The sequence below is a fragment of the Narcine bancroftii genome, chromosome 13, assembly GCF_036971445.1.
Source record: "Narcine bancroftii isolate sNarBan1 chromosome 13, sNarBan1.hap1, whole genome shotgun sequence".
NCBI classification, from domain to species: domain Eukaryota; kingdom Metazoa; phylum Chordata; class Chondrichthyes; order Torpediniformes; family Narcinidae; genus Narcine; species Narcine bancroftii.
The window spans coordinates 58,345,692-58,357,953 of record NC_091481.1 but is presented as its reverse complement, the minus strand read 5'-3'; the positions used below and the strand labels follow the sequence as shown (position 1 = coordinate 58,357,953).

The following is a 12,262-nucleotide window of genomic DNA, read 5'->3' as shown; positions in this document are numbered from 1 at the left end:
TCCAAATTAAGGTTAAAATCCCCTCCTATTAGTATGTTCCCTTGCGTGTCTGCTATCTTCAAAAAGATATCTTGCATAATTTTTTGATCTTCTTCATTAGGTGAGTATACATTGAGTAAATTCCAAAATTCTGAATATATCTGACATTTTATCATTACATATCTCCCTGCTGGATCTATTATTTCCTCTTCTATTTTGATTGGTACATTTTTATTGATTAATATAGCTACTCCTCTGGCTTTTGAATTATATAATGCTGCTGTTACATGTCCCATCCAATCTCTCTTTAATTTCTTGTGTTCCACTTCAGTTAGATGTGTTTCTTGTACGAATGCTATATCAATTTTTTCTTTTTTCAGTAAATTTAACAGTTTCTTCCTTTTGATTTGGTTATGTATTCCATTAATATTTAAAGTCATATAGTTTAACATAGCCATTTCATACTTTGTTTATCTTTCCTTTCCGTTTCCTCATCACCACCTTCCCTTCTTATCCATTTCTGCTTTCTTTTTTTGAACACATTATAAGACAACATTTCTAAAACATAAAATATTCCCACTATTCTCATATCTAAAATTCCTTTAACCCCAATAGCACCTCCCCTTCCTGAGTTGCCCTTTGTTCCTTGTCGGGCAACCACATCTCCCCTCTCCCTTTGGATTTGCGAATTCACTCGCAAGCGTCAACTGATTTCGCAGTGACTGTAATTCTTCCCCACCCAGCCCCCCCCAGAAAAGATTTTAATCTTCATATATAACAAAGGTCACTCTCTTAATTCCCTCCTTACTTCCTTTCTTCCCTTTCTTTCCCTTCTTAGATACATACACAAAAATACATATATATCTATACCTACATACACACATACATATAGTTTGTTGTCATTTTTGTTCTTGTTACATCTCTTCATCTCTCTGTCTGTTTTGTAGTTGTTCTGCAAATTTTCGTGCTTCTTCTGGATCCAAGAATAGTCTATTTTGCTGCCCTGGAATAACTATTTTAAGTACTGCTGGGTATTTTAGCATAAATTTATAACCTTTTTTCCATAGGATCGTTTTTGCTGCGTTAAACTCCTTCCTCTTCTTCAGGAGTTCAAAACTTATATCTGGATAGAAAAAAAAATTGACCCTTGTATTCCAGTGGTTTTTTTGTCTTCTCTTATTTTCTTCATTGCCTTCTCCAATATATTTTCTCTTGTTGTATATCTTAGGAATTTTACTAGAATGGATCTTGGTTTTTGTTGTGGTTGTGGTTTAGGGGCTAATGATCTGTGTGCCCTTTCTATTTCCATTTCTTCCTGTAATTCTGGTCTTCCTAGGACCATGGGGATCCATTCTTTTATAAATTCTTTCATATTTTTGCCTTCTTCATCTTCCTTAAGGCCCACTATCTTTATATTGTTTCTTCTATTATAATTTTCCATTATATCTATCTTCTGAGCTAACAGCTCCTGTGTTTCTTTAACTTTTTTTATCAGATTCTAATTTCTTTTTTAAGTCATCTACTTCCATTTCTATGGCTGTTTCTCGTTCTTCCACCTTGTCTACTCTTTTTCCTATATCTGTCATGATCATCTCTAATCTATTCCTTTTTTCTTCTATACTTTTTATTCTTCTTTTTATTTCACTGAATTCTTGTGACTGCCATTCTTTTACTGTTTCCATATATTCTTTAAAAATATATATATCCATGTACTTGCCCTTCCCTTCATCTTCCATTTCTCTGTGTTCTCCCTCCTCTTCTTCTGAGTCCACTCCAGGATCTGTGTCCTTTACCTCTGTCTCTTCTGGTTTTCTTGTTGGGTTGTTTGTTTTATTTTGTTGGGTATTTTTGGTCTTCTTATTTTTATTAGAAGTGACTTGGTGTTGGTCTTCTTCCTCTGGGTTGGTCATCTGCTGTTTCTTTGATTTCTTATTTTTCTCTCTTCTTTCTTGTTCTCGTTATTTTCTATGTTTTCCTCTTGCTGCTTTGTTGTGGCTGTCAGTTTCAGCTGTGGAGATCGACTCCTCAGCTGGTCCCCCCTCCCGTCAGTGTTATTTTTGTCTTGCGCGGTTGTGCACTTTTGTTTGGCTCCGTGAGTCATTTTTGTAGTCCCGAGTTCAGGGCTTCGACTGACCTCAGGGAGTGGGCTTCTCTCTCCACGGCGGGCCTCCTCAGACAGGTAAGGCCTTCACCTTCTTCTTCCGACGTCTTTCCTTCTCTTCTTCCCGTTGTTTTTGGTTTTTCTTTTTTCGCTGCCATTTTCTCCACACTTTTACTTTCATTTTGTTTTGGTTTTTATGTTTGTGCCTTTGGTTTTTCTCTATTTTTTTTTACTTTTCTGGAGAGGGCTGGAGTTCCCCGACCGGCCACTACTCCATCACGTGACTCCTCCTTCATGCTGTTCTTGCAGCGACATTTAACGTTTAATGAAGGTTCTCGGACCTGAAACACTAACTCTGATTTACCCTCTCCACAATTACAACCCAACCTGAGTGTTTCCACCATTTTCAGTTTTTATTTCACCTTTCCAGGTTCTTCTGTTTATCAGTCATCTTGGCACAGACTGATGGAAGGACTTGCATATGAAGAAAGGTTGGATAGACTAGGCTTGTATTCTCTGGAATTTAGAAGATCGAGGGGGGATCTTATAGAAAATTCTTAAAGGGATTGGACAGACTAGATGCAGGTAGGTTGTTTCCAATGCTGGGGGAAAGAAAACAGAACCAGGGGTCACAGTTTAAGGATAAGGGGGAAGTTTTTTAGGACTAAGGTGGTGGATCTGTGGAATTCTTTGCCATAGGAAGTAGTTGAGGCTGGTTCCTTGTCAATATTTAAGAGTAGGTTAGATTTGGCCCTTGGGGCTAGGAGCATCAGGGGGTAGGGGGAGAAGGCAGGAACTGGATACTCATCAGCCATGATCATATTGAATGGCAGTGTAGGCTTGAAGGGCCAAATGGCCTACTCCTGCACCTATTTTTCTATAGCTTTGGAGTGATGAAGGAGTGCTTTCCATTCCTGAATACCGGGGAACATTGCTTAAATTCAGTAAGAATTATTGAGGACCAATATCTATCCAGCATGTAGAATCCTAGACCCACGACCATCAGGAAGGAGGTACGTCAAAATCAGGACGGTCAGGCTGGGGGATGGCTTCTTCCCACAGGCTGTGAGATTGATCCTGGAACCAAGTAAATTATTCAGATATACAATAAAACCCCTGGTATTTGTAATTCAAGGATCTGGCAATAAAATCAAGGAAAATAAATTTTAAAAAGTTAAACTAAATAAGAATTAAATTATAGGTAAGAAATACACGTTTAAAATTGTAAAAGTAAATGTTCTTTGAAGTAACACATAAACCTTTGGTGAAGATGGGAGCAAATATTCAAGACAACTTCAGTCGTGCTTTGCTCGTAGCAACTGCTTGAATAAAGTTGTGTGAAACAGCAATGGTGTCGCCCAAGATGAAGCCGCTCAATGTTGGGGCGACTCTCTTAAAGCGTCTCCTTATCCTTGGTTAGTAAGAGTTGCCGCAGTCAGAGGCTCTATCTGTAAACTTGGTGGTTGGAGGGGGTGGGAGGGGGTAATTATCTGTAATGTTATTGCTTGTCTGTTGGGCGTCTCAGTAGAGGGGGAGGAACCTGCAGATGCAGCGATGGTTAAATGTTTTCAAAGAATGTGACTGAAAATAAAGTAAAATGCTTTAAGGTTTATATATTCATGCAAGTGAATTTTATTTAGTACAAGTGCAAAGTATATTTTGTCTTTTTATAAACTGTTTATTCTTAATGCAGGTATATTAGTTAGTATTAGATATTGTAAGAGTAGGTTTCAAGCAAGCGGAAAATACACTTATCTGGCATATATCAATCCCCTTAGGTGACAGATACCAGGGGTTTTTACTGTATTTAAATATATATTTATTATATATCTTTACATATAAATGTGATTATCACGTGTGTGCACCACGGTCATGTTGTTTCATATGGTTGAATATGGTCAGATCGCTTCACTGAGCACCTCCTCTCCATCCCCAACCACAGCAACCTCGCAGTGCCCAACTATTTCAATTCCTGGTCACACTCCCACACTCACATGTCTGTCCATGGCCTTATATACTATCCCACCCTGACCACCTGTAGGCTGGAGGAACAACATCTTATCTTCCATCTGGACCCCATCCAGCTGGATGGGATGAACATTGACTTCTCTGCTTTCTGCTAAATTTGCTCCCCTTCCCCTTCCTCCTTACCTACCCGGCCATCCCTCCTCCCTCTCTTTGCTACTGCCCCCTCCCTCCCCTCATCCACCTTTGCCAAACCGCCACCACCCTTTTTCTTTGGCCACCTGCCAGCATTCTCCCACACCTTGATGAAGAGCACAAGCCCGGAACGTCAGTTCTGTATTTTTACCTTTGTTACTTAAAGGGTACGGTTTGACCTGCTGGGCTTCTCCAGCATTGTGTGTTCTTTAACTAATAATGAACTTGAACCTGGTCTTGAACTGAATCCCAGGAGAAAAGGACCTGTTAGAAGAGTTAAAGGTGAAACTTAGGCCAGTGGTTCTCAACCTTTTCCTTTCCACTCACATACCATTTTAAGTAATCTCTTACTAACCACAGAGCACCTGTGGCATCTTGTGTGGTTAGTAAGGGATTACCCAACACCCAACCCCAACCAACCAATTTTCCCTTGCAACCGCTGCAATCGTGTCTGCCTGTCCCGCATCGGACTTGTCAGCCACAAACGAGCCTGCAGCTGACGTGGACTTTTTACCCCCTCCATAAATCTTCGTCCGCGAAGCCAAGCCAAAGAAAAAGAACTTAAGGTGATGTGAGAGTGGAAAGAGAAAGGTTGAGAACCACTAGCCGACTCCATGCGGAAAAGCAGGGTAGCCTGTGATTCTCTAATCTGGGCACAAACTGTGAGGGTTGATAGAGCAGGCAAAGTGAAAATGCATCCCCTCAAGGGAAAGACATAAATTAGTCAAGAAGTACAAGATGGCCATTAATTAGGGAACTCAGGAGAAGCCATTTAGAACCAATTCCCACAGGATGTGGCTCCACTGGAATGACAGGAATGCTGGGTAAACACATGGGGATAACGTGGGGAGATCAAAGCAGGAAATGTTGGAGGCTCTCGGTGCAGAAAGCTGTGCAATCGCCTTCATGTCATAAGCCCTTGGGGCATTCGAAGCTTGTAACGCTGTTATGGCGCCAATGGTCGGGGTTCAAATCCCGCACTGTCTGTAAGGAGTTTGTACGTTCTCCCCGTGTCTGTGTGGGTTTCCTCTGGGGACTCTGGTTTCCTTCCACTGTTCAAAATGTACTGAGGTCAATTAGGCGACACGAGCTCATGGGCTGGAGCCATGCTGCATGGCCTGGAGCCATCCTGCATGGCCATGTCTAAAGGCACACAACTGGAGGAGGGTAAACTGGCCAGCTCCCATTCAGGTCACAGGATGTCTTCGATCGGGTCATATGACTTCTTTCTAGGGTCACATGACTTGTTCGATAGGGTCATGTAACCTTTTCGTTGGAGTCACATGACTTCTTCCAACCGTACTAATTTTAATTTTGAGCCTTTGAATTAGATCCTGGGCTTGTTAGCCCTGAAATTTATCTTCCAAGTATGAAAGTGCGGAACGAGTTGCCAGCTGATGTGGTGAATGCGACCACTAATTTTGGCATTAGACAGGTACATGAATGGGAAGGGGTATGGGCCAGTGGGACTAGGCAAAATAATAGTTTGGCACAGACTAGATGGGCTGAAGGGCCTATTTCTGTGCTGTAGTGTTCTGGTTCTACCTTTGCTTGGAGGTGCATAGACTGGAAGGTATGTGAATGGACATGAGGTGTTTGGGAATCGGGAAGAAGTGCTTTGTAAATCAGTGGCCATTAGTTGCTGAACACATGAAGCCCCAGTTTCTGCGCTGACGGAACCTTCCTGCCTTTTTCAGGTGACTCCAGTATGCTTCAGACTGTTGCACGAGTTAGCCCTTGGAAATGGAGTCTCGTCTCTGAAGAGTGACGAAATGAACCTCCAGATCTCTGACCACCTTTCCACCACCAGCCTCTTATCCATACTGGAGGAGTACATGGACATCAACTAGGTGGGCACTGCCTCTCTGGAGTGAAAGTCTGCAGACACCGTGATTGCAGTTAACAAAAAAAACCCACGGTAAACGCTGGAGGAACTCAGCCTGTCTCACAGCATCCACACGAGGTAAAGATACACTACAGGTTGTACCTCTTTCATCCGGCAAAGTTGGGGCCTGGCCATTGCCAGACGACAGAAAATGGCGGAAAACAGAAATTGACCCGTGTACGAAAAACTTTGACCTGCTCGATAAGCATCTCCCCAGAAATGCTGACACCTTTATTATGTCACGCTTAAACCCACTTCATCAATGCACTGTCTAATTCTGTACTCCTAGCACCTTTCAAAGTTTTCTGAAACTTTAAACTTTTCTGGCTTTCATTTTCAGCAAAAAAAACTCAAAAGATCTTCTTTTATTTCTTTATATCATACACAGTTGACGATCACAGTACTTGCACAAAGTCTTTACAGAAGTCTGTTACGAGGCCAGAGGACCCATAAACCCAGCAGCAATAGATATTCACCAAGACAAATGGTTACTTAAACAAAAGTTGCTTTTAATTATCTTTAAACATTAAAACAGAATTACACTTTAACTTAACTTAACTAACCTAACTTAAGCCCCTTCTAATTCCAAGTGCATATGTATGTAATGTGTGTGTGTGTGTGTGTGTGTGTGTGTGTGTGTGTGTGTGTGTGTGCACGTGTGTATAAGTTCAGAAAAGTAATTTGGTTTACAGTCTAATTTCACTTTTCATTCCTCCAAGTTCACTGGTTGCAGGCAATTCTTATACTGTGGACAGAATTTAACATTTTTAAAGTTTACCAAGCTTTGGTGTTTGAAAGGTAAATGGTTACTGCTCAGGAAGGTTCTTGTTGGTTTTCAGAGAAAGATTTCTTGTTCCTTTTTAATCAGCCACTTCAGTGTCTTGCTGAAAAAAACTTGCCCCGTCAGGGTTCTCCAGATGATAACCTCTTTCTTTCAGGTAACCACAGAGTTCCTTTTTGTATCTTTTATTCCAAGTGAAACATTGGACAGCCAGTCCTTTCCTCTTGCATGAACCACAAGGGCTTTGGCAAGCCATCTTCCAAAATGAGGTTTTCCACAAGCTTGCCACCTTATCCTGTTCCAGTCCCAGGTACTTCTGTAACACCGTAGAAGTGATCTCTGTGTGTCTCTCTGACACACAGAAAAAGCCCGTTTGACTCTCTTTGTTTGCAAAACCACACAACCCTCTTACAACAGCTCCAGAGAGAAGCAGCTCCGACAAACTCTTTCATCTGTAGCCTCTTTGTAAACAACAGTCTATTAGTCAAGTCTCTTGAGCACTCTCCAAAGTTCTTGCAAAAGCTGTGGACCCTATATGTCTAGCATTAGCAGAGCTCCAGTATTTCAAATAAGATCTGTTTTAAAGTGTTTGTATGTGGCCTACTCTAACAAAATTTTCCCAATTTATCTCCAAAAAACATTTCTATATACTCTGTCACGTCCCTTTATCTAACTTTTTTCCCCAGTAACTCCACCTTTTCAAGCATAGATAATGATTTACCCTTATTACCACTAGCACTGTCTTCTGCACCTCTGTCTTTTAGCTAAAATACAGGTGAATGTAAGGAGTGAACAGAACTGTATCACTGAAACACACGGCTGAAGTGGAGATAGATTTTGGCTCCTTGATGCTGCTAACAGCGCCGCCCTGGTGGCAGATCCACAAACTAATGGCGGTAGATTCAAAACGTCTGTGGTCTGGCCAAGGGGGACTTGGCGAACCACAGAGCACCAGATTAGAGAGGTACAACCTGCACCAAAGTCTCAGGTCGGTAATATACCTCCTATGCGAGACCGGCTGAGTTCCTCCAGCGTTTACTGTGCGTTTTTCCCCGGTATCTCGGCCGGTGACCGTGCGGAGGGTGGCGAACCCACATGGGCAAGGTTAGGAATTTTTGTGCAATCTTTCTTATTAAAGAAAATAAATTGGGAAATAATAGCCGCTGTATAGGACGACTCACGACCCCAGAATTTTCACCTAAAATGTTGGCTTTGATCAATACCCTTTGCATAAGACAAACCCCCTCCCCCCAAAATCTGGCACTTACAGCAAATGTGATATTTTAATAATAAATTACCATGTAAAATGTTTCAATTTTATTTGGCTATTTTAAGATAAACCGCTGTCGTCTCCTGTAACAGGCCGTTTTAAGCCTGTACAGTGCCGGCAACAGTCGGACCAGGTGGATGGACCCCCGCAGTGACAAGCTGAGACTTCCCAAATAAGTAACGGGCCACGTGCTAGATCGTATCAGAGCCAGCAGGAGGATGGCAGCGGTGTTGAGACTGCGCCATTAAGGAAAGATGTTCAGATCCGGTCTATAGAGTGATCCAGATTATAAGTTACGTTTCGAGAATCGTCCTATACAATGGAGGTAAGAAAAATTGTTGAGATGAAGGGCCAAGCAATGTCTGTGGATGGAGAAACAGTTGATGTTTCCAGTCAGGGTTCAGGAAGTTTGCAATGCTGTTATGAAAAACTAAATGGCCACTGTTGTGAAGTCTCTTTTCTACGTTTCTCCAGTCCAATTGATCTCCAAAATGGCCGTCTGAGCCCAGTGGGTTGTCTCACGAAGCCAGTTCCTCTGCACTTTCGCGAGATGGTACGGAGACCAGCTACATCATGTTCCCGTCGACGGGAGCAGGAGACTGTCAATTGGGAGCAAACAGAGCAAGTGGTTGGCATTTACTCACTGGGCTGAAAGGCCTCTTCCCACAATGGTCCATCACAGTAGAAGTCCAAAAACCTGGATGCCGTAAATCCTGGCCGCCCGAGAATCCGAAAATGCTCAAACTTTTAAAATTTGGCTGACTTCTGTGTGCATGCATGCACGTGAGAACACCACAGATGCACATTTTAAAAAATTTTCTCTGAGAGTTGGCATTTCAAGAAAGCAGCCCCTCTCTCTTCAAGGACACCAGGCCATGCCTTCCTCACTCTGCTACCATGGGGGTGGGGTAAAAGGTACAGGAGCCTGAAGACGAGCACTCAACGGCACAAAGACAGCTTGTTCCCCTCCGTGACCAGTCCAGATTTTCGGACTTCTACTGTACTTCCTTGTCCCATCTCGCTTGAGAGGAGGTGAACTGCTCCCTTCGGTGGACCAGGAGAGATGCCCAACACCCATCGCTGTTCATCAACGTCGAACTCCTCCCTTCTGGTGGAGAGTCCACCACTCAATGCGGAAGGACATTTGGCGACTGGTGAAGGCTGGGGTGGTGCGGGATTCTTGCTGCAGGTGGGTCGATAAGGTGCTGGATATCTTTACCTCCTGTGGACGCCACAAGGCCTGCTGAATTCCTCCAGATGCATTTCTGCATGCTTTTTTTTACTGGATTGGAGAGAAGCCGTCGGTGTTTGACAGCTGTGCTGAATAACACCTCTGCAACCCATCCCCAAGCTTGGCTCTTTGTCCTGCAGAGTAACTAGACCAGTGGTTCTCAATCCTTTTTCCTTTCCACTCACATCCCACTTCCTAAGTATTTCCTATGCCAGGGGTGGCCAAACTGCGCCTCAAGAGCCACAAGTGGTTCTTTGACATATAATGTGCGGCTCGCAGAGATATGTTGGTTGAGAATGGAATCGCACAAGCCGGTTGTTTTAGTGGGCATGGCTTGCAATGGTGTGATTGTTGCAGCTCTCAAACATCTGAAGTTTGGCCACCCCTGCCCTATGCCATCGGTGCTCTGTGATTAGCAAGGGATTGCTTAAGGTGGGATGTAGGTGGGAAGAAGTTTGCAAACCACTGTTTTAATCATCCCTCATTGACTTGTTATGTGCACGGTTTCAGAACTCCGAAGGAAGTGGACCAATGACAATTTTTCTCAAGCTAAATATTTCAGGAACAATCGGGCCTAGAGCAGTGATTCTCAACCCTCCCTTCCCACTCACATCCCACCTTAAGCAATCGCTTACTAATCACAGAGCACCGATGGCGTAGGGATTACTTAAAGTGGGATGCGAGTGGAAAGGAAAAGGTAGAGAACCACTGCACTAGACCAAATGAACCAGAGTGCCTTAACTGAAGTTTTAGTTGTGTGAGTTTATCTGCAATGTTTCTGTAATGCTTTGCCCATTGCTGAGAGGCTGTGCAGAAGGCAGTCAACTGACCAACTCTCACCCATTGCCTCTGAACATTCAAAAGGATCTCAGTAAATTTGTTTGTTGCCTTAAATTTGGCGATTTTGTCATGTGTATCTTTTGTCATTTTGTATCAAAAAATCTGCATTAAAACTTTTATTTGTACTTTTTGGTAATGCTCTCACCCATCTGCTTTCAATTGAGAGACGTGTCGTGTATAAGGAACCTGATTCTTCAACTAGACATTGAATCTGGCTCTCAACTGTAGCCAAACTTTATACATTCCAGTACTTATTTTCCATTCCTCAGTCAAGTATCCCATAGGCCAAGGTGGCCAAACCGTGGCTGGCAAGCCACATGCAGCCCTTTGACAGGTCGAGTACCCCGTATCCGAAGATCCGAAAACCAAAAAGATCGAAAAACCAAATTTTTGTTCAGTGCCAACACAATATCACAAATGGAAAAAAAATTCATCCCCTGACTTGCCCGTGTGGGGCTCTGATGCTCTGTTGGCGCTGGTTTGATTACAATAACAGTAAAAGAAAGCCCTGAGATCTTTGCTCCTGGTCGGGAAGATGCTAAACGGAGCTGGGTCCAAGTCTTCAGTTATCAGCTGCAGCCAGAGACGGCAACTCCGTTCTCAACAACGGGTGCGGTGCCATCCGCATCGAAGAAGTCCCCTTGGGCTCCCAGGCTGGACCGGGGACTATAGTCCGGGATCTGTGGTAGCAGTTGGGAGATGGTGGGACAGAGATCAAGTTTTATTTCGGTGCGTCTTAAACATGATTTCATGTGAATTTTTCCACTTGTGGCGTCATGTCGTTGTTTGTTGTTGTTTAACCGCTGATGCAAGAATTCTGCTGATGCTTCTGTGCTGTTTTTGGTTTTGTTCTGAAAACCGAAAAAACTGAATGTTGTCTGGTCCCAAGGTACAGGGAACCGTACCTGTATAGTGTGTGGCTTGCGCGAATATGTTCTCTGAGGCAAGAATCGTATGAGTTAATATTAGAGGTCAAAGAGCCGCATGTGACCGCGGACTCTCGCCTCGGTCCCGCCCGCCCATCCGAGCTCCCCATACACCAAACTCGGACTTACCACCAGGTCCTGTCCGCCCATCCGAGCTCCCCAAACACCGAACTCGGACTTACCACCAGGTCCCGTCCGCCCATCCGAGCTCCCCAAACACTGAACTCGGACTTACCACCGGTCCCGTCCGCCCATCCGAGCTCCCCAAACACCAAACTCGGACTTACCACCAGGTCCCAGCCGTCCGCCCACCCATCTGATCTCCCCAAACGCCAAACGCAGACTTACTACCAAGTCCCAGCTGCCTGCCCATCCAGCTGAGCTCCTGACGACCTGAACAATGCAAGTACTTAACACAGTCAAAAGTAGCGTGCGTGTAGTCACCCCCTAAATTTTACCCTAAAGATTTGTCCACAAAATTTGACAATTACACGCATATACATAGTATGTGAACTTTTTGATTTTTGAAACTAATACAAATTACAAATACAGTTTAAAAACCAAGAACATGAATATATTATTACATACATGATTTCTTGATATACTAAATGTGCATGTCAGAGTAAAAATGTGTATCATAATTTTTCATGTCTTGCGGCTCTCAAACAAAAGTTTATCGTATGTGGCTCTTACGTTAAGCAAGTTTGGCCAGCCCTGCCATTGGGCTTCTTAACCAATTTAACCCCAAGATGGTAAAATGATGTTCATTTCATAAAACGATCTCTCTCTCTCTAACGTTGATACTCTGTCTTTTGAAATGTCTTCATGAGATGTCTGCTGGTCTGCTCATAATGTGAGTTAACTTGAACTTGGCCTGACCCCTTGTGGATGTACATTCTAAGATCCTCTCCTCCACACTTTTAAATATTCCTACAGTTTATCATGTTGTTTTGCCTTGTATTTTGTCCCTAAATTAAGTTTTAGTAACCTACAAATGAGCACCGTGAGCAGGTAACTTGCACTCCCAGCCAGTTCTGTGGAATTTAATAAATTCATGTCAGATTTCACCAAATTTTTTTTCAAAAGGTT

General features: G+C 43.2%; 1 protein-coding gene across 3 annotated transcripts in view; it reads left to right on the top strand.

The window, feature by feature from the left end:
* irf3 (interferon regulatory factor 3) overlaps positions 1–10,372 on the top strand; it is a 42,815-nt gene extending 32,443 nt beyond the window's left edge. For 2 of the 3 annotated variants that reach the window (XM_069909520.1, XM_069909518.1), the window contains exon 9: positions 5,938–10,372. In XM_069909520.1, coding sequence (XP_069765621.1) covers positions 5,938–6,090 — 153 coding nt within the window. In that variant the 3' untranslated portion in view covers positions 6,091–10,372. The remainder of the gene's footprint in view (positions 1–5,937) is intronic. The other variant, XM_069909519.1, reaches the window with a different exon arrangement.
* Positions 10,373–12,262: the final 1,890 nt, after the last annotated feature.